The sequence below is a fragment of the Camelus dromedarius genome, chromosome 7 (genome assembly GCF_036321535.1).
Source record: "Camelus dromedarius isolate mCamDro1 chromosome 7, mCamDro1.pat, whole genome shotgun sequence".
Classification (NCBI taxonomy): domain Eukaryota; kingdom Metazoa; phylum Chordata; class Mammalia; order Artiodactyla; family Camelidae; genus Camelus; species Camelus dromedarius.
This window is the reverse complement of record NC_087442.1, coordinates 19,544,659-19,566,208: the sequence shown is the minus strand read 5'-3', so window position 1 is coordinate 19,566,208 and position 21,550 is coordinate 19,544,659. Positions and strand designations below refer to the sequence as shown.

Sequence of the window (21,550 nt, the reverse complement as noted above, 5' to 3'; positions counted from 1 at the left end):
TAATATAAATTGATTCAAAAGAAAAACCCAGAAAGATCAAACGACTTGCCAGGATCACACTGTGTAGGCATTAGGAAAAACGCACATTAGTACTCTTAGTTGAATAGTTTCCATTTAAATAGTTAGAAGGAAATTAAGTATTTGCATATTATACTAATTAAAATTAATTTATATCAACTTCATAATGCAAAGTAACCATCTGTGAATCTCCTAATATTCAATACTCTTATTAATAAATGAAAATTTTAAAGGTTTTAGCTTATTAAAACACGGTTGCTTTTTAGAGGTATATTTGACTTCTCAAAAGTATTTGTGACTTGTTAGGGTCTTATCCTTTTTTATTTGGACCCAGTCCCACCTGCCCCTCAGTAACCTCACATAGTAGAAAGTTTCAGTTAAGTTAATGTAATGGTTATTTTTCCAAATACTTATAAACAAGACCCCTAATTAAAGACTTTGCCAGTATTCCTTTATTACCAATGGGTAGATCTCCCAAATTTTACCAAACATATATGTATTTTATCTCTCTTTCTCTGCACACAAACCCACATACACAAACACAAAAACACAAGAGTTATGGAGTGTGGTATCTACTAGGCTATTAAAAATCTGACAACCATCCTGGAATAGAAAAAGGACATTAGTGTAGTGGGAAAACGAGGGGTGTGTGAAGCAAGCCTGAAATTTAGCTAACAGTAAGACACTGATGTTGGTTTCTTCGTATTGACGTTGTACCGTGGTTATATACAATGCAACAGCGGAAACTGGATGAAGCTTTTTTGTCCTCTTTGTACCTTTTCTTCAAATCTAAAATTCTTGCAACAAAAAGTTTATCTAAAAAGTTAGGTCCTGTAAACAGAAAGTTTGAGTCTTGGTATGTGTACTATGAGCTGTACAGCTATCCACTGCTGTGTAAGAAACAACCCCACGACGCAGTGGCCTAAAGCCACGGACTTATGTCGTGTCATGATTTCTGGGTCAGAAGAACGGGGTCCTCTGGCTCAGGGTCCCTCACAGGCTGCAGCCAAGGTTTTCGGCTGGAGTGGCTGGAGCTCCTGCACCTGCAGTCATGCGGGAGGATTCATCTCCAAGTTCACTCACGTGGCTCTTGGCAGGGTCCTCACGGGCTGCTGTCTGAAGACATCAGTTTCTTGCCATGTGGGCCTCTCCACTGGGCAGACACTTCGTACGGAAAACATCCAGAAATTTGGAAACAAGGAATTCTGAAAAATTTCGGTGGCAAGAGCTCTGGTTCAGGGGAAATGATCACGTGGCTGGTGTATCTGGAACCAGAGGAGTAAGTAAGATCATTCAGGGAAAGCAGAGCAGGTAAGAAAGCAAAAGACAGAGTTCTGGGGAAAAAATAACCACAGGACGGAAAAAGACGACATGAAATGGTCTCACCTGATTTGAGTGGCAAACAAAGTTTTGGCTACAAATTCCAAGTCTTAGCCCTGAGGTGCGAGGACTTTCCTGGACAAACGGGCAGCGGGAGGGTGGAAAGGCACAGTGGGTGGGGAAGGGAAGGAGGTGGCGGCCTGACCTTTGTGAAGCAGGTGAGGTGTCACCTGATGGTCAGGCCATGCAGTGTCTCTGGGCCAGAGAGAAAACGGAAGGTTAAGGCATGGAGTTCCAGCAGGGGCCCGTCCATCTCCAGAACGGCAAATGGGGACAGCAGGCGGGGCGGCAGGCTGCCCCCTGGCTAAACCAGCTGCAGGGGCAGGAGCAGCAGGGAACCCCCAGAGCAGGAGTGGCTGAGACAGCTCACCCTTGAGCCTCTTCGCCCCCCTGCTTGGACCTGGGAAGCCCAGTCTTGCTCTCAGTCTCACAACTTCCCTTCCATAGCAAGGAGGTAAAATTTAGGAAACTTAGTTCAAGTGCAACCTGGAGCTTTCTTCACCTTGCTTTCTAAATTGACTGTAAGTATTAACTTGGTCTTGTCCTAGACACAGAAACCTAGTTATCTGTGCCATTTTCCCTCATGTGTCTGGTTGGATTAAACTTCTAGCCCACTTGAGCCTTTAAGAAAGTGACCTGGTTGAACACGGAATCAGCTCCACTCCTCCGAGGCAGAAGCGTGTTGGAAGGTGAGGTCACACCAGCCTCGAGCGGCCAGCAGAACTTACCCCCTTGCGGCGGCCCCCAAATGACCGAGGTGTTGACTTTACCCACTTTGCCTAGGTATCCAGCATCAAAACAATTATCCCCACCGGTTCTGTGGAATTCCTCTAAAATACAACTGTTAGCAATATGCTAATAGTTAACCACTCATTAACATTAAAACACACGTAATTCAGGGCAAGGAAACTCCAAAACTGAAAGAAGAAAAACCACCTGGGTGTTTCTGTTCTCTTGTTTCTCATTCATGGTCTCAGAGGTCACCAGTATATTTCCTCTCGTTACTCGGCTGCACGGTGCTCTTCCCCCATCATTATAACCGATTTCAGATGGTGCTAGAAATTTATATTGACTCTGAACACCAAAAGAAATCAGTCATCCTCTAAGGGGTCACAGGAGGATGTGAGGGTTGGGAAGGGCCCAAAGATGAATAAATCCGCAGTACGCTGGGCCCTTTAACCCACGCACGATGGAGCTGATATTACAGGAAAAGTGCCGTAGAAGGTAGGAGTGTGAAGTTGTAGTCATGAGACACCCCCATCGTTACCCTGCTGCGGCGACACCAGCGCTCACTGCTGGCAGGGCAGGGAGCAGACCAGCTGCAGGCCTTCCTCACCGTCTGGTCTCTGCTTTCAGGTTCTTCAGGGCTTGACCCATTCGTTCCTTTTGCCGCTGGCAGCGCAGCTGGGCTCCCCCAAGAACACTGATTTCAAATGGTGCTAGACAATCACTATTTAAATCTAAACCACCATATGAAACCAGCTTCCTGAAGAAGCTTCATGATCGGTATTTTCTTCAGAACTGTTTTCTTAAAACAAACTCCAGAAAACCTAGAAAGGAGAAAGTTGGAACCCTGTTTGGGAGATATTCACTTTGTGGTTGAAACAGAGCTTTAGCAAATCTCATACATGCACACACTGCTATCGCCGAATCTGGTGTTCGGGGCGGGGGGTGCCTGTGACTCCGTCCTTGAGCTGCCCAGATAAAGGTCCAGGTTCATCACTTAGAGGCAACCAGCACACGTCGACCCCCTCCCTCCTGGTGGGAGGTCAAGGGATGTCCTGTACTTGGGTAAATACGAGGCCAGAGCTGATCCAGGGGTCAGTGCCCAGGAGCAGGGCAGCTCAAAGTGGTGCCGAAGAACCTTCCCACACACGTGCAGGCAGCACAGCCTCAGCAGGCGCCCTGGGGGCAGCTCAGGAAGGCACTTCCCTAAACCCAGTGCTTTCATTTGAAAATAATTCTGTTTGATTCAAAGGATGACTATGATCCGGGGGTCTAAGGAGGACAGTGGAATCGCTCAGAAGCAGGGTAATATATTGGTGCTAATGAGACCCTAATGTTTTTTCCAGAGTGGAATTCCTCAGACTGCACCTGTGACTTGAGGGGTTCTGTTGGCTTCACCTAAGACTCTCCTCCTTCCACTGCACAGGTGAGGCTCTGTACTCCCAGGTCTCCGTGGATTATTTTTGCAGTTCTTTTCTTCTTCCCATTATGGTTCTTGGTGTCATTTTATTAGGAAGCCTGCTGCCAGTCCCTTTAGGGCTCCGGGGATCCAGGAGGACACTTACTGTATCCAGGACACCTAACTAAAGAGATGTGCATCCTGTTTTGTAAACTGTTACAAAAGATTTCAGACACACATTAAGTCTGAGTGACTTATGAATTCCTAAATTTATCCCACCTCAATTCAACAGCTGTTCATTTTTGCCACTTTCACTTCAGTGATGTTATCTCCATGTCAGGTACGTCTATTTTTTGCTCAACTGTCTGAAAGTAAATCCACAGCCATCCTGACACTGTGCTCCTAACTTCTTGAGCAGGTCTTAAAAAATGAGGCCATTCTTCTATATAATCACAGTATCTCACTCATACCTAAGACAACGAACAATTCCTTAGTATCATCTAACATCTACCCTATATCCAACTTTTCCCACCCTCTCCAAAAAAAAAAAAATGTCCTTGTAGTTTGGAAATTGTTTTCGAACCCAGATCCCATCAACGTTCACTCACTAAGTCTCTTTGGTTTCTTTTAACCTAAAATATCCCCTCACCTTCTTTTGGTTTTATCATGACAGCATCACCTTTTGAGAAGGAACTCTAATCCTGGCTGTGCCATTAACTCAGTCTGTTCTCTTTGCTTACATAAATTAAGAGACTTCACGCCTCCTTTTGACTTCCCTCCGATGTCGCTCTCGTTTACAATCTCGAAATGAGTGTGGGAAGAACATCCAATTACAACGGGCCTGTGGTTGACGACTTCCAGTGGGCTCACAGGACGCTCATAAGCCGGGAGGGGCAGGGTGCTCAGCTCAGGTCTAATTCACGTTCTTACACCTGATGGGCTCGGCCACTTCTCCCTTCATCAGGAGATCCCCACACAGATGCATCCTTCACAGTGGAAAAGCACCGCTGCGCGTGCCTACCACACTAGGCTAGCTTTGTGAACAAAGGACTAGAACGCTATGGGATTCCGAGATGCGTGGCAATCGATTCCTCGAAGATGCAGCAGTTCACTAACTGCAGAGAAATACACACACTTTGTCAAGCGACAGGCAGTAAAATATCTCCACTGGGTAGTAAATTCAAGCATTTAAACCTGAAAAAGTGCGGAGACACAAGAAATCACTGGCACTCTCGAATAACTCTTTCACTAATTTTGTGATTAATTCAGGGGCCCACTGCATCCTTCTGGATATGCTGCTGTAACTGACAACATCAGTCTCTGAAGTTTGCAAGATGCAGCCAGATTATTCCCATCAGTTACAAAGTCTAAAATCCAGAACAAAAAGGTCTGCTTGTTTCTTTTACAAATGACTAGTCACAGCTTTTGCCTGCTGCCACTGAGAAGTTTTATTTTCAAATGATTGACACTTCAGTTATGGGGAAAATTTTTTCCTGAAGAATGAATTTCTTCCTTTTACTTATGTCTGATAAGATACATGTACCTCATACATGAAGTATATGTCACACGCACATACACGAACTATGTACACAACCACACTGTTGTGTTCCCCTCTAGCAGAAATGAATAGGTACGGTAAGTTTTGCGCATCATCCTTTAAGGATGCTTTTCAAAAACTTCAGCAGAAGAACGAAGGTAGGTATTTTCTTTCCCATCTATGTCTCTTCACGTGAGGAGGCATTTTCAGCAGACAAAGAGTATCAAGCAAAATACTCGGTATTAGGGCTCGGTCACTAATATACTTCCCCGAAGTTTGTACGCCCTTGAGGTTGTAAACTGAGGTCCATAGTTGGTGACTGTTAAATGACTTAAACAAAACACAGAGATACAGATCTTGAGTCTGGGCCTCTGTTTGTATACAGTCTTCTAAAGCAAGAGGCCAGTTTCCTGAAAAGAGGTCTGCATGGGGAGACTGGCTATCAAATTAACGTGGGGAAAAACTGCACTGTTGCCGAGTAGGGAGGTGGGAAAAAGCAGCTGATTAGTTAACAGGGGCGTGTTCGTTCTCCTTCCAGGACGGACGACAGCAGATGGTATCTGCTGACTTTGTTGAGTCTCTCAGCGACATTCAACCACAAGCAAAGAGTTTACTCAGTGTACATGAGCATGTTTCTACTCCTCCATATCCTCCAGTCTCCAACAATCGACTTGATTGTTCTGTCTTTCCAGGCCACGATACGGCAGGGCTCCATTTCTGTAAGTCAGGGCGTTTCTATTTTTAACTATCAATAATTTTAAGGTATTGTGTCATTTGAAAGGAATGCTATTTTTTAACAACTCTTCCTTACACACAGAACACACACTTAAAACTGTTAAACTCTCCATCTCCAGCATTGAAACAATCACCTTTGAGAACAAAATCCTTCCTTAGTGTCTCTCAGCCCGCAAGCCACAAGAATGTGTTTCCATTTCAAAATCCAACCTGCGCTGCCATGCTTTCTGCTGTTTCTGAGCAAGTTGCCCGTCTTTGTATTTTTTTTTTCCTTCCAAATCTGATAGGAAAGGTAGAGCCTGAGATGGGGATCAATACAAACCACACCTGTAACTCCTGTGTGGCAAAAGTGGAACGGTGGAAACATACTGTTCTCCTCGAAGTGAAATGCCAGTCTGTTCCTGCAGGAGAAAACTGGATTACGATTAACGTCCCTTGGGGCTTGAGGATTTCACAAGGAAACTGCATGTGACTGTGACACTTCTTTAAGAAGGCAGCTTCAAAATGTTACAGGCATCAGGAGACGGAGTCCTCCCCTGATTATTTCCACCGGACTGAAGATGCAACTGTTACTGGTTGGACGGTGCTGCATACTACCAGTTGGAAGCCATTCTGTTAACGTACATGCCTTTAATGAATACTTTCTTACAGGAGGCAGGTGAGTAAGTAGAGCAGGTTTTGCAGCTGTGGCTCTAAGTTGACGCCCTGGCTGTGCTATTCGCTAGTTATGGGATTAAATGATTTGGTCAATCATTTAATTTTGCTGAGCCTTAGCATGCCGATATACAGAGAATGAAGATACAAACTTGTATACCGCAGTGGTTTTTAGGGGCATGTGGGATTCAGTAAAACAGAACACCTGTAATTTTTAAAGCACTCCACAAATGTCCTTTGTTTTATTAGACGGAGCAGGACTTCGAAGTGCCTTTTCAGGGTGAAGGCCAGAATGAACTGAGAAGTGGATGGAAGGGTACTCTGAAAACTAATGATTGCTTCTGTTTTTGGAAGACTTAGTGCCAGACACTGTGCTACATGCTCTGTGTGCGTTTTCTTTTCGTTCACAACCACCTAACAAGGCTGGTGGCGTTGTCTCTGTTTTTCAGATGAAGGAGCAGAGACTGAGAGAGGGTATGGGAACTTGCTCTTGGTCACAAAGCTTATGAATGGCAAGAGCAGGATCAAACCCTGCTTTGCTCAATTCCACATCCAGGCTCTTAGTCATCATTCTTTGCTGCTTGGTGCTTTATAGAAACTGGAAGGGCTAATCTTCACATAGAACTCCAAACACAAAAACTAGCTCTGAGCTGCAGGGTTTCATCAAGAAGCATGTTGAGCAAACCCTTAAAACCAGCTCTGGTCCTGATCAGCAGCAGGAGTCCCTAACAACCCCCCAGGAGGAGGAGGGAGGCAACTTGGACCTTCAGCCACACTCTGACTTGCGCTGTGACTGTAAGCAGGTCACATGTTCTCTCAAGCCTGGTTTCCCCACTAATGTTATAGAAGCTCAAAAAAGCGTAGTGACCCGTGCAACAGCCCCTGCAGGTGATCATGACAGTGCTAAAAATACCGCCTCCAAATAGAGCCTGGCAGCTCATCCTCCGGAGCTTCCTGTTTCTAAGAGGCAGTTCAGTGAGACTGTCCACTGCAGACTTCTGGAGCCAGAAGGTCAAGTTCTGGAACTTGCTCCCCGCACCGCCTGAGGGAAGTTATTTGACTCTGTGCCTCAGGCTCCTCATCTGGGAAACCAGGGTAATGACAGGACCTACTGCAGAAGGTCACTGGGAGAATTAAATAAGACACGTAAGAAAAAGCAAGTAGAACTAGACATAGCACGTGCACGCATTCAGTAAACGATGGTTACGATGACAGAAATAATAGATGCGCTTTCCTTCAGCACGTTGCAACAGAGACGTGGCTGAGAGATCTGCCACGGCTCCTACCCCGCGTTCACACCTTGCACTGGACGTGGTACCCTCACCCTCCACTGCCGCCAACCCCAGGGGAGCCCGACGGCTACTAAACCCTGAAAAGATGCCCTTGGATCGACAAACGGCGTCTCCAACTGAATTAACTGCATGAGGAGCTTTACTGTTTCCTGCCTCCCTCTCCTCTTCCCAGTCTGAGACCCCAGTATGGGATCCACACACCCTTGCTTTTCAGCAGGAGCTCATGGTACAGAGACCTTTTCTGATTGTTAATCGGAAGGTGAGCGTTTAAGAGGAAAGGAATAGAGATCAGACACCGATGACCGTTCTTACAAAGTTTACTGAGGAATCATCCAGGAACAAAAAAATAAAACGAAGCTCCCTTGAGACTGATTTCCGAGCACAAGCCTCTACTTACATAGGGTGTCAAAGCAACCTGCTGACAGGTATTCTCCAGGCCCAGACAGTCCTCGGGGGGCATCTGTGCAGAAGAGCAGCACCTGGAATTTAAACGACAAGGTGAGTAAACCCTTAAGAAATATCCCAGAGCAACAGAGGAAGCCAAGTCAGTTGTTTTCTCCTGTTACCCCACCCAGTGTGAGAGAGATGAATTTTTTAAAAGGAGAAATAAAGAGCATTTTCTCTTTCCTGCTTAAGACCTGCAGGTTGGGAAAGTTCTCTCTGTCACTGGTGTGACTGCTGCTAAGGAAACTGTCCACCGACACCAGGCCGTGCATTTGGCAGCTCATCAAGGCTTGCCCAGCAAGGTGTCTTACGAAATAAAACATGGTCTTGACCTTATAGCTCCAATCACGGAAGACAGGCATGAAAGCAGCCTGCACGTAAGATGTGAGGAGGTTTCTCTTTTCAAAGTTGGTTCTGGAGCCTCCCGCTGTGGCAGCGGGCCAGCAGAGGGCAGCACTGGTCTGCAAGTGCAACCTTCCCTTGCTGCTTCTGAATCAGACCCAGGGCTACCTGGAACCGGAGCCCGTGACACTCTCCCCTATGTGGTCTAACTTTACAGCCGGAATGCACCTTCCACCACATCATGGGAGCGGAAGCCCAGGTCGTAGAGGTCTTTGTTCCTGAAAACTGGCCGTTCAAGGGAAATGACGCTGGAGCCATCCACACATGGCACCTGCTCGGCTCCTGGGAGGCCTGACCCTCGAACACGCACAGTTCACCCAGCGAGAGACAGAGCGACTGAGGAGTGTAACGCGGGGAAGGCTGTCCTGTCAAGTGACCGCTTACTAAAACCTTTAAGCTAACGATCACACCCCCTTGGAAAAGGAACTTAAACACAGCCCAGGCCAGAGTGGGCCGTGCTCATGAACAGCTGCATCAGAACCCACCGGGAAGAAAACCAAGTGTAGTTCACGGTGTGACCTCTAAGCCCACGTGCGACCGAACACGTGCAGTGACTCTGCTCAGGTCCTTCAAGACGCTGTCAAACAGGGACATAACATGTTACAAAGGCTCTTAAGCGTTGGTGCTGGAATTCAAGAGGATCTTAGCCAGCAAGAGAACTGGTTGAGAAAAGCAGTAGGTGTATCCAATACTGTCTTAACAACAGGAAAACAAATCTAAACAATTCAAGCAGAGAAGTGTAAATGGGAAGGAAGGTCTATCAAGGTAAACACAAAATTCAAGCCTATGTGCAGCCACTAAGTCACACACGACTATGGGCTATTTAAACACTGTTATGAAATGACAGCATGTTTCCAAAACTGTCTGATCATAAAAGTGAAGGTCAGAGAGGAGCCCTTTCCCCTTCTAACAGTAACTGAGACCTGCATCAGGCTGTGGGGAATGCCAGTCTGCTGTTTTCTGGGAGCTTTTCAGTATTTGGAAAAAGTATTTGGAATAGTTTGTTTAAGCTGCTAGAAGTCCTCCTTCAGTGAACCGTTTCCTGTGAAAGCACGCGACAAAATCTAATCCTGTGGCATGCTTCCTCCATCCGTGCTGTCACTTATCCAAGGACCTCGGGAGTGCTCCGTGACCCGTGCCCACAGCCTCCTAAGACTTAGCTGTGCGGGCATACTCAATGGGTGGGAAGACCAGGGCACAAGAAGGTTGGGTCACGAAAACTGTGAGTTGGTGACAGGGTTTCTCAACCATGACGATGTAGGTTTGACAGATGCATTTTCAGCTTCCCCCTAACATCCCTGCCCTCCCTCTCCCTTCCACAAGCACTGGAAATCTGTGCCTTCTGCAGTGGTTCTAACCAAAGTACAGGCTGAGGCTGGCACCCAGCCCATCACCAAAGGGGAGAGTGACAGCCAGCGAGCAGGGTTCACTAATGGGCTTCTGGCCGCTTTCTCAGGAAGGGGTCGGGGTCCACTTCTGCTCTCCACTGGCAGCCCTCCGCCACAGGGGCCCCCAAAGGCGGTCTTCTTAGGTGCTCAGAGGTCATCCTCTTAAAGGTCTCAGAAGCTGACCTCTGTCAATCTCTGCTCAGAATCAATCTACAAAAAGATCTCTTTTCTTTATCTCTGCCTTTCCTCATGAGCATTAGCTTATCTGAGTTAAGTACTCTGTGCCGCCTTTTAAACGTCAGGTGCTTTCAGGCACCCTCCCGTTAATGGCCCATTTAGACTGGGAACAGACAGACAGGCAGTAGAAGCTCTGCGATCAGAAAGACCAGGATTCAGGTTTTCCCTCTTGTCCCTTGTTGCACAGCTTGGACGAGCCACTTAACCCTTTTGAGCTTTAGTTTCTTCCTTTATAAAGTGGAAGTAGAAATGTTAACTCTCAGAGCTGAGAACACATAACTAATTCCAGTAAGACACATGGAACATAGCTCTTCAGTGCATGTCAACCACTTCCACGTTCCCGTGAGGGGGTGGCTCACCGAACATTCTAGATAACAAAATTTCTGAAGGCATCGCAATCAACGTGCTAAAACTAGTGTGAAAGACTGAAGTAATACTGGGCACCAGCACATGGCAGCTGTGGGTCAGGGGGCTTCTCTGGAGGGAAAGCCTATGAGCCAAGGGACATCACCACCAGGAGTCCAGAGTCCAGGGAAAGAGATACAATTTGAAACTGGGTTGAGAACATTTCAACCACGTCCAATCATCTGTTCACGCACCACGAATTCACCACATTTACGACGTACCAGGAGCGGAATGCGGCTCAGAGGACACGAGACTGAACAAGGCAGATAAGTCCAGTGTCAGTGAACAAACAGATAATGACAGCCCGTAACAAGGGCTCCTCAGGAAAACAGCAGGTGTCGGGGCTGGGGTGCGGCGGGGGCTGCACGCTGGGACAGGCACACCTCCCGTGGAGGGGATGACCAACAGCACTGCGGCAGGGCCGCGCGTCATTCCTCAGCACCACTGATAAAGACAGAGCCGTTAAAAATCAGTCAGCAGGGGTTCACTGATTGCCTCCTAAGAGCCTGGTCCTGGGCCAGACACGACTAGAAAAACACGTAAGTAGGTGACATGGACGCCCTGGCACGTGACCTTACGATCTAACTGTGGAACGGAGAGGAAGGGGACCTGGGCTGGGCTCCACAGGGGTGGCCTGGGCAGGAGGCAAAACGGGAGGGCTTCAGGGAGGGGATGCCAGCATCATGTTAAAAGCAGCAGGGAGATAAAATCAGTGAGAACAGGGGAAGGCCTGCATCTGGAGACTTTGGAAAATTAGACTGCAAGGGATGTGAGACAACACAGCGGGTGTGTGTGAGAGCAAGTGAGCTCATGTCTGTCTCCCTCTACTCCACGCACACATGTGCTCACACACACACACACACTGAAAGGTAACTGAGATCCAGGATGGCAGAAGATTAGAAAACACACGAAATTTGTGAAGAGCAGAAGAAACTGATGTTTGCTAAGACTTACTATGCGGAAAGCACTATGCTGGAGACACCAAGTGAACTAGACAGGGCACCGGTCCTCACGGGCTGGGCAGGCCAGCAGCGGGTACAGACGAGTGGACAGTTATTTTGACGATGGGATGGGTACCAGGACGGGGGAAGCTCTAGGCGCTGTGAGGCCCGCAGCTGAGGGAGCAGACTTTGGGGTCAGGATAATGAGCTGTCTCAGGGCCTCCTAGGCTCCACGTCCACAGAGGTGTGAGCAAGAAGAAATGGGGGTGGCGGCCTCCTGCTGGGAGCCCCAGAGAGGCTGAGAGCCCCTTTCTCAGGATGCCTTGATGAGCAGGGGCTACAGATACCCATTTGTCTGGAATGCGGTTCTGGCTGGAGACACGGAGAACAGATTAACTGACATCCTGTAAAATGCCCTTCTGCTCAACTCGAGCCCAGTTCCCAGACCCCAACTCCTTTAGAAGCCGGGGCACCCGTGTCCCGGGATAAGGTTCCATCAGCTGGGGGAGCACAGGAAGGACCCTCTGACGGCAGGGACCAGGGCAGCTCCACACCCTCCACCCCAGTGCCTTCACCTCACATGGTGGGTGAGGGGCCTTCGAGTCCAACGCAAATATAAAACCTTGAAGAGAACCACCCGTGGATTTCTATTCCATTTCTCCAGCTCACCGTGTAACTTTCTGCTAGGAAAATTTTAACTCATGGCTTAAATTTGTAACATTGGCTGGATTATAATTTTTTAAGTGCATACAACCATGACAAAGTCAGAACTGTAAAAAATCTGAGGTGGACATTAAGTTCTACCACCTCCCTGGCCTCTCCTGGGGGCTCCCTCCTGTGCAGCCCAGAGAGGGCCCAGCCCTGGGGCGCGATGCCCGGGACATGCTTCCCCTTTCTGGTTCTTTTTAAAATAAACTGCCTATCTTAAAAATGAAGACGGCATGGGGGGTGGGGAGGGAAACATTGTTATCTAGCCTTCAAATCATTGCTGGAAGCTAAACACAAGCTGATTCCCCTCCTGAGCTGTCTCCCTGGGCTGGGAGGACTGGGAGAGGCATTCACTGCTGCTGGGACTCGGGGACAGTTCCTCCCGTGAAAAGATGGCGTCAGAGATGCTTACCTTGGCACCTGTGACAGCTTTAGTTACATAAAGATCATGCAAAGCAATACTACAGGGTGCTCTCCAGCCACCCAGAAAGACCCTGTGGCTCCTGCCCACGGGGAGCCCTGTGGACTGGAACCTTCCTCCTCAGGCGAACGACTCCGTCTCTTGGTTCAGGGTGCTGTCCTTATGTAGACACAGGCAGCACGGTCCTCCTGAGGGCTTGGGGAAGCCGCTGGTGGAGAACCAGGAACCTGGCATATCCTCTTCTACTGTTTTCATGAGATGGTGGCGCGGGCATCCAGCAGGGGTCACTGCTTCACGCCGTGGCTCACAGGGAGCAGAGCCCCTTCCCGTGGCTTCTCGTGGCCTGGAATCCTCGGCCAGGCAGGAAGGGGTGAGTCACTGCTCCTCCAGCCGCCAGGCTCCTCTGCCCGTCCCCCGCCCCGCCTTCACTCTAGTCCCAAGAGGCACTCGCAAGCTTCCAGAGCATCTTCTAAACATCGTATTCACTCAGTGCCCCAAGGAGCACAGTGTGTTCTCAGAACATTGCTCAACTCTGTCTCCTGTGGGAAGGAGTCAACGTTTGTTTTATTGAGAACTAGCGTGAAGTAAGCTAATTTTCATCCAAAAAAAGAAAAAGAAGAAGGGAGAGAGCGCAGAGGGTATACCAAGCCTCCCACCTGGCACACAGACAGAAATGTTATTCTTCCTTCTGGAAGCCCAGGAGCTAATAAATTCACCACACTGACAAAGGAGATTTTGGGAAAAGCTGCCTGTGACAAAAAAATAACTGATTCGTTTCATTTTGTAAAAATGAGGTTCTCCTTTCTGACCTAAGTCATCTTCCAAGCGTTCCTCTGAGGGCAGCGGGAGCCTCCTCCCAAGGCCTGGACAGGAGCTGTGTGGTCAGAGGAGGGCGGCCGGGCTCCCGCCGGCCTCTCCCTCCAGCTGCCGGGCCTCTGGCCCACCAAGGCCCCCTGTCCAGTCTCTTCACCTCGGACACGAGCACACTGTGCCACAGCCTCCCTTCTGCTCTAAACTAAGCCAGTTCTGCGACGCGCCACGAAGTGTGAGGCCGGTCTCCGCTCTGCCCGGCCCTGAAGGGGCTTTAGTCGTAAGCCCGTGTGTGGAAAGCGGCCCTGCCAAGAGAGAAACATTCTGAATCATTCAAAACCATGAAGAATGTTGGCTCTGACTTCAGAAGGGCAGGATAAACAAATCCGTGCCCAGGCGGGCACTCGCTGACGGGCTGTCTCTGCCTTTTTAACTCCTCAGGGCCTGAGTGTGTCTCAAGAGCCCCCGGCACTCGGGGCTTCCAGGCCGTCATGCGGGGCCCTACACCAGCTTCCTTACCGCGAGGAGGCTGCATTCGGGGCTGGATGCTCATTCATCTTCATGTATGGTCACTGGGGTGGGTGGTTTGGCAACCTCTTCCCCAAAGCAGGTCAGTTCTCTCTCCCCACGTAGGTCAAAAAATAGACAATAAAGCTACCCTCTTTTTTTAAAATCCTCTTTCCCCAAACCACATGCCTGAAAACAGTGAGTCTAGAGATTCTTTCGACTGGAATGGATTCTAGAATCAACTGACCTCGACCTTCCAAATGCACTTCGATTTGGCCTTTATTGACCTGAAATTATCCAGGCTGTAGGAATCAGGGTGTGGTTCTGGTTTCTAGAAGCAGAATGTGCCTCAGTTCTTCCTGCCTTAGAAAGACTGGGAACACTTTTAACCGTCCATATTTTTTTTGTGTGCCTCAGAGAAGGTAAACAAACAAAGTAACAGAGAAATCCCAACTTCCAAGTCACAGTTCACAGCATCTTTGGCAAGCAAGCGGTGGAAATCCACAGACTCGCTGAAAACTGCCCCATGCGGTCACAGAGCACGCAGGTACAGCCAGCGGCCAGGACAGTTTGCTCAAGAGGATGACTGGGGTTTTGCCTTCAGGGACACTTCAGCTGTAGAGAATAACTGGGCACATCATGTGAAAGTAAAAAAAAAAAAAAAAAAAAAATTAAGCTTTTTTTTTTTTTTTTGGTCAAAAAATATCCACACTCAAAAAGAAAGAGATGTGATTCTATTTTCTCCAATTCTGAAAGTGGCGTCAACACAGCTCATTGCATGTGGCATCTGTATTCAGGCAACTGTCTGATTAATTGTCACCAGACTTTTTATGGCCTCATAGGAACTGAGTAAGCTGGGAGTATTTCCTAAGAGTTACTGTTCGCTTGTGAAAATGTAGGGAGCTTTCTGTTTTGCCTTTTGGAAAAATCCTAATCCGCTGAAACGACGCCTTGGTGGTCAGACCTGCACTTCTTTTGTTACTTGATAAAGGCTTATTTTGCCAGGCAAGGAGGGAGATCATGGTTAACTTGTTTTTTAGACTGAAGTCATCTCTATTCATTGCTGCAGTAAATAAGCCAGATTAAAAAAAAGAAAAAAAAATACAATCCTCCTTTCAAAAGCAACACTACATTTTTATCTTCTCTGGGATGAAATGCAAGCATGATCATTTAAAAAAAAAAACAACACCCACCAGAATTATCTGCGAATAATTTTAAAAGCTTAAAAAAAAAAAAACCCTAAATCTTGTTTAATCATTTTTGAGAATATTGACAGCTTGGATATCTCTTCACATCATTTTATTCCTTAAACTTTCCTAACTCATGAGGTCAAACAGAATCTTAAAACATCACTTAAAAATCCTCTTGGGGAGGATGTAGCTCAGGGGTAAAAGTGTGTGCTTAGCATGCACGAGGTGGTCCTGGGTTCAATCCCCAGTACCTCCATTAAAAATTAATGAATAAATAAATAAACCTAATTACCTCCCCCAAAACAAAATTTAAAAAAAAAAAACCCACAAAAATAAATGAATAAAATATTTTAAAAAACAGTAAAAAAAAAACAAATAAAATAAAATCCTCTTCATTCCTTTTTTAAAGACATCTGCAAATGTGTAATTTTTTGGTATGTTCAGCTAAAACCACCATGGCCCATAAGTATAATTAAGAAAAACTCTACTACTTTGCTAAAGACACCAGCTGGAAACCAGCATTAGGACAGTCTCCTTTTTGGTCTTCAACTGTCTTTATTTCACTTTCTCATCATCTCGGCAACACTCTGGGTACATGAAGAACCCATTTCTCGTTGGCTCTCGGCGCCCTGGTGGCCCGGCCGAGCCGGACGGCAGAGAGCTCCCGGGTTGCCTGAGCCGGCCTCACAGGGCACCGTTCCCAGGGCGGTGACTCAGCTCTGCAGGCCACCTGCTGCGGGGGTGCTGCCACCTTCCGGGTCACTGCCAGTCACGAGGATAGAGGGACAGGACAGAGCTGAATGGACCCAAAGAATCAACAGCCCAGAGCCGGGTCAAGGGCACTGCTGGAAGGAAAGCCTTTGTTCACGGAAGGTCTGGCCCTTTGAGGTGAGGCGCGGTGCAGCAGAGGGGGTTCACATCTGGGTCCTTAGCATCTTGGCCATCACCTGGGCTCAGGGCTGTGGTATCAAATGAAGGCAGAGCCACAGGGCAGCTCCCACTTTCCACACCACTCTGATATCAAGTCACCATGGTTTTCAAAAGTAATAAATGGCACCCACAGCCTGCAAGACACCCCGGGCATTTGACGTCTTCCCCCATCCTAAGTCCATCTCACCTCCAGGGCATTCTCTCTCCTTCCTTTAGGTAAACTCACTGCTCTCCCTAAAGTAAGCTGCCCCACTGCCGTGTCCCGCAGGGCTCCATCCCTCTGGTCTGTTTCTGTTTTAAAAGACTGGTTGGGTTGCCGGCAGCTACAGACACTGAGCTACCCAAACTGGGATTCTTCTCATTCTTTGCCCCTTTTAAATGTATAAAACCTTTAAAGTTCCCTTCAATATCCCCTTCTTGCTCTGAGGGGCCTTCCAGGACCACTTGGGCAGGTCACCCTCTGCAGCCCTCACAGCACTTATGTCTTGACCGTGTTAAGTCAACTGATGTTTACTGGCCCCTTTAATGTGGTAAGGCCTTTCTGCCAACTACAAACGCTTAAGGGACATGTGCTCCACATCAGGTGCTCGGAGAGAAGCGCGTGAGCATTGCCCTTCATCGCATGAAAGAGGCTCGGCCTGCAGGCTGAGCAGGCTTTCCTGAGAAACTGGATGGATTTTAAAGGAAGAGGAGAGTTTTAAAGGAGGGACAAGGCTGGACAAGGAAGGGGTGGGCAGGGAGAGCGGTTCAGGGAACGTGTGCTCTACAGAAACCAAACAGCACGTGGCCTTCAGTGTCTCTGCCGCTTTGGGTCCAAGGATGGGGGGCACACAAGGCTGGGAGATGGGCCAGGGCCTCAGTATGAAAAGCTCTGCACCTACGTTGTACAAAGGGGATCAACAGAGTTATGACCTGCGCGTGAGAGGCCAGCGGGCGGCAGGCTGGCTGGAATCAGCAGTGTTGGGGGGGAAGGCACTTTGACGTACATTATCTTGTCCCATCAACACCACGTTCTTGAGCCATCCGTTTGCCAATTCAACACATGCTGCCTTGTGATGCGTTCACTTCTGCTGTCCCATTCCCTGATGTGGCCCGCGTGCTTCTGTCTTCTCTGCAGGTGGACTGTCACTTCCTTGAGGGCACAGAGCAGTGCCTCCTCTCCACAGGGACTTACGCCCACAGGCAATCAGTAACATGCATCTTTTTTTCTGTTTTTTTTTTAATTGAAGTATAGTTGATTTAACACGCATCTTAAAGAACATTTTAGGATGTGCTTTTGCCACATAGCATGTTGAATAATTAAGTCCATCAGCAAGTAGTTCTACAGTCCTGGAGCCTGGATGGGGCTTAGGGCACGTAACAGAAAAAGTGTGCAGTCTCGGTGGGTGGGTCATGCCGTGGAGTCTGGGGTGCTAGGGTAAAGAATCTGGGACTCTGCCATGGTTGAGGCACACTCAGAGACGACGGACTTGGCAGGAGGGCAGCGAAGGGAGAGGCTGGCCAGCACCGCTCAGCGAGGTGACCAGGCTTCTCTCCATCCGCACGGACAGGTGGCGCCTGCCCTATTGGGTCCTCCAGCTTATTAGCTCAGTTCTTTCCCAAGCTCCACCGAGCCCAAGCCCAAGAGCGACACCCGGTGATCTGGGACTCCGCATGCCTTTATCCTGCCTCCCTTTAGTCCTTCTATAAGTAGTGAGTGACAGTGATATGCCGGAACTGTGATACAGAGAGAAAAGGCCTTCAAGTAGCTTTGTCTTGTGGGAGAGGAACAAAAGCACCTGGTTATAACGCAGTGTGCTCAGTTCCGTCGCGTCTCCTCCCTCCCTCCCTCTCTTGTTGTATTACATTACATCACATTACATCAGTACATTACACTATCGAATGGAATGCAGAGGGCTCCCTGGAGGAGGTGATACCTGAGGCGAATCCCAAGAAGGAGCAGGTGTTAGCGGGTGAACAGACAAGGAAGAGAGAGGAACACAGGCAAAGACGCAGTCCCGGGCAGAGGAGCAGGGCTTGGGTATCTTCTGAGAGACACACTGGACCCTGGAAAAAGAGGAGCCATTAAAGGGCTTTGAGTAAGGGAAAGCAATCAGATTTACATTTTTAAAAGATCAGTTGAGAGGCCAGTGGAAGAGCTTATTGGAAAGTAGTGACTCTGGAGTCAAAAGAGGGAAAATTTCTGATTAGACAAATGTAAAAGCAGAATGGTTAAGCCCTGGAGATAAGAGTGACATGTGTAGAGAGAGAGTGACTGAGAAAAGTTCTTCTTAAAAACCTTTAATATATTTCGCAGAGAGGATCCAGCAACAGCTTACACACACACTGCCAGTGATGGCCACAAGGGGGCAGACGCACACAGCCATTCCAGCGTCGGGCCCTCCAGGGTGAACCGAGTTTCCAGGTTTGTTTGCAAAAAATTGGGTGCACTTGGTTTTGACCACCAGAAGTGGCTGGTCTTTTCTAGGTTTTCTGGACTAACAATTTTGAGTGATGAAGAATATTTACTACTCTCGGTTTAGTTTCCTGCCAAGTGCAAAGGCACTTACCCACTCAGAGTGGTTCTTTCTTTATCCAGAGATCTGACAAAACTTCAGGTTTATGACTTACAAGATGATGAGCACAACTTCATCGGCCCTCATCCTGGCTCTCTCTTCCTGGACTGCTCACCTGCTTAGCTCCCCTCGGATCCACAGATGCCCCTTGCCAGCCCCCAATTCTCTAGCAGGGAAACTCCAACCCAGAGTAGCCTTTCAAATGTAATTCCCAGTGGAAATTGGATGGAGACACCCAAACTTAAGAGAATGGGGTTCTCTTCAGTGGCAGGGTTGAGCCACCAAGTGAATTCTGGAAAGGAGGCGCAGGCTCTCTGAACTTGCCCCATGAGCGAAACTTTTCTCCCACTGAGAGCCTCTGCAGAAGCCATGGAGCATCAGTTCTGGGGTTGGGGGGTGGGCAGCACGAAACCAAGTGTTCTTGTCTCTCGCTGGCTATTTTAGGGGTAGCCAGCTGAGCCCTCAGAGAAGTGTGCTGGGAGTGTGCAACAATGCAGATTGAGGACAAAGAAAAGTCCCAGTGAAGGAGCTTTCATCAAGGAGAACCAGCTAGGAAAGAGCTTGGCTCCCATGACCCAGTCAGACAACAACTCTTGAAACTGCAGGACACCGGCACAGGCCGCCAGGACCTCAGCAGGCCCGGGGCTGGGGGTGCGGAGCAGTCTCCAGGTCAGCAACGCTGCCCACCTGAGGCCCCGTGCCCTCCGCGGGAGCTGCTGGGGCCTGTGCTCTGCGTGGGGCTGAGGGAGGGAGGCAGGGGCTGCGCCCGGGAAGGAGGCGGACACAGGGGCAGCGGCCCCATCGTCGGGAGGGCACCAAGACCCTAACCAGCCCCTCTGACTTCCTTGTCCTCACCTGTTCTGACTGGCTCTCATGAGCATGTTTGGCTGTTTCTATCTGCCTGAAGAGGGAGGAGAAAGCAACAGACTCGATCACTGGAACCAGTGTTCGAGATTCATCCCGAAAAAGGCAAACCACCTTGCCAGTACCCCACATTATTTTAACCCATTCAGGCCTCACGGTAGCCTGTGAGGTGGGTACCATTTCCATTTTACAGGTGAGGAAACTGAGGCACCCAGACATTAAGTAACATTAATATGCCCTGAGTCACACAGTGAGCAAGTGGAAGAGCTGGGATGCAGACCCAGGAAGCTGGATTTCAGGGCCTGTGTGCCTCATCTTATCAACGGGGTAGGCGCAGGGGAGAGAGAGACCCAGGGACCTCCCAGGGTCCCTTGTGCTCACGGGCTGGGATGGACACGGTGAGAGGGGAGAGCTGGAGGGAAGAGACAAGAATCCCGCCTCCTAGTCCCTCCCCCCGGGGCTCTGTCCACACAGCACGTGGTGTCTTCTATGCTCTTACTGGCACTTGCTCGGACGGCTGGGAGGGGCTGACCAGCCCTCAGTCAAAGCAATGGCCTGCTAAGCAGAAGTTTACCAAAGAGGCAAAAGCCCTCGTACGGAACCTGACTGACTTCTTACTGCGTACAGAAGCCCTTCAGCCTGCAAGCGTGATTCTAGAGACAGCCTGTGTGTCCCAGACAGGGTCCCCTCTTTTTACCACTTAGGTTGTGCTTGATTTATGCCCTTGCTAAAGCTTTCACCTGTTTTAGCACTGCCAGCGGTGTACAGTGGCTCCCCCAAAATTTTAAGACCCTACTTGTAGAGGTCGGTCATATTCTCAACATCAGAACTTTCATGCTTGCCTGCATCGCCCCAACAGAGGAAAAGAGAAGAAGCGTGCACTGTGCCTCTCGGCCCCGATTTCCGGGGAAACACCACGCTTTGGAGGGAAAGGGCTGGTCCCCGGGCCAGGAGGGACACGGAGCCCTCTGAGAGGCTCCTGTAACGTCACAGATGCGGGCTGAACAGTGTGGGTTTCAAAGCTGCTCTATCAAATCGGTGGCCCACCAGTCCTCATGAATATTCTCAAGAATAATTAATACAGAAGTAAAATGTTTTCTCCATACCGTATAGGGGCAAATGCGCTCGCCTGGCACCCGATCTCTCTGCGGGGATGAGTGGGGTGGGGGAGAAACCCGCGTCTCAAAGCAGCCCTGACGGGCTAAAAATACCTTTCACTTCTCCTCCCGTCCGTCTGGTCACTGTCCCAGACGCAAGCTCAGCACAGCCTGGTCCACAGAACCGATTACATCACCGTCTACCTCCACTTCGTAACTGGGTACAGAAGGCGGGATATTCTCACTTGTTTTCTTTCTCACGGACAGGAGCACAAGGTTACAGACGAGAATGTACCAAGGTTCTGTTCAAAAACAGGCACTGAAGACACCTGCTGCAGCCTGGCATCTCAGGCAAACTTTGGAAGTAGAGTCCTTTTTAAAAACAATCCCTTACTTTCAGTACAGACTGGCCATAACGACTCAGGCCAGAGATCCTGCTAAATGCTGGATCCCTAAGGATACTCAAGCACACGAGGTCTCGTGAAGGGAAACGGCTGCGTAACTGGCCTCATGAACGGGCTGCCTGACCTCCTCCCGCAGCTTCAAAGCTCTTCTGCGCTATTGCACAACCCACAGACTCGAGAACAGCCAGCCCTTCCCGCCAGCAGCTTCTCCGCGTCCACCTGTCCCTACAGGTAGTAAAAGCTGAGGAGGATCAGGACCAGTGTTTATACAACACTTCCCAGCGCCCTCCTCCTCCTGGCCCCACCTGACTCCTCAAGTTCAAAGTTCACTCCTTCTAAATGGGGGAAGAGGTGGTTCACGGAACTCACAGAGACAGGGTTGGGGGACAAGCAGCTGGAGGAAGCTGAGCCCCTTCCTCCCTACACAGGGCTCCGGAGAGGGGCTCGCGAAGCAGGGGGCCTCTGGGCTGCTCGCTGGGGAGAACCAGACTGGAGGGGGTCTAATG

At 49.0% G+C, this 21,550-nt stretch overlaps 1 protein-coding gene across 10 annotated transcripts in view; it reads right to left on the bottom strand.

The window, feature by feature from the left end:
- The window catches only part of LOC116154070 (uncharacterized), a 199,116-nt gene that overhangs the window by 10,362 nt on the left and 167,204 nt on the right, over nucleotides 1-21,550 (bottom strand). For 3 of the 10 annotated variants that reach the window (XR_010381589.1, XR_010381597.1, XR_010381594.1), the window contains one exon: nucleotides 8,227-18,170. Coding sequence is in view for 4 of the 10 variants with exons in the window: in XM_031455376.2 (XP_031311236.1) it covers nucleotides 17,687-17,878; nucleotides 18,041-18,170 (322 nt within the window). In the remaining 6 variants the exon portion in view is untranslated. The other 7 variants (XR_010381591.1, XR_010381595.1, XM_064487359.1 and 4 more) reach the window with 6 other exon arrangements.